This window comes from Halyomorpha halys, unplaced genomic scaffold (assembly GCF_000696795.3).
Source record: "Halyomorpha halys isolate HHAL.00 unplaced genomic scaffold, Hhal_1.1 Scaffold2678.1, whole genome shotgun sequence".
Taxonomy (NCBI): Eukaryota; Metazoa; Arthropoda; class Insecta; order Hemiptera; family Pentatomidae; genus Halyomorpha; species Halyomorpha halys.
In genome coordinates, this window is record NW_027114593.1 from 9,906 (window position 1) to 10,342 (window position 437).

Consider the following 437-nt stretch of genomic DNA (forward strand, 5'->3'; position numbering starts at 1 on the left):
CCCTCGAAAATAAATTCAGAAGAGATCCGCGGCTTAAGGAACAATACATCCAATTCATGACGGAATATGAGCAACTCGGCCACATGTCGGTCGCGGGCACACCTGCAAGGTATGTAATACCTCACCATGGCGTCTGGCAAGTTAAGCCACAGGGGACGAAGTTACGATTGGTGTTCGACCCCTCCAACAGTGCGGGAGCAGTGAGCCTCAACGACGTTCTCATGTCTGGACCCAAGCTTCAGCAGGACCTTAGTGACATTCTGATCCGATTCAGATCCTATCCCGTCGCACTGACAGGAGACTTGGTGAAGATGTACCGTCAAATCCTAGTGTGCCCCGAGGACTGGAAGTTGCAGCACATATTTTGGCGAGCTGATCCATCCCAGCCGGTTGTTGAATATCAGCTCAACACCGTAACTTATGGCATCAATACCAGC

General features: G+C 51.0%; 1 protein-coding gene across 1 annotated transcript; it reads left to right on the plus strand.

The window, feature by feature from the left end:
• Positions 1-56: 56 nt before the first annotated feature.
• LOC136796852 (uncharacterized) lies at positions 57-413 on the plus strand (the record flags this gene model as incomplete). The annotated part of the gene is made up of 1 exon (XM_067051768.1): positions 57-413. A coding segment is annotated over exon 1 (357 nt), but the record flags the coding sequence as incomplete, so codon positions are not given.
• Between the last annotated feature and the right edge of the window lie 24 nt (positions 414-437).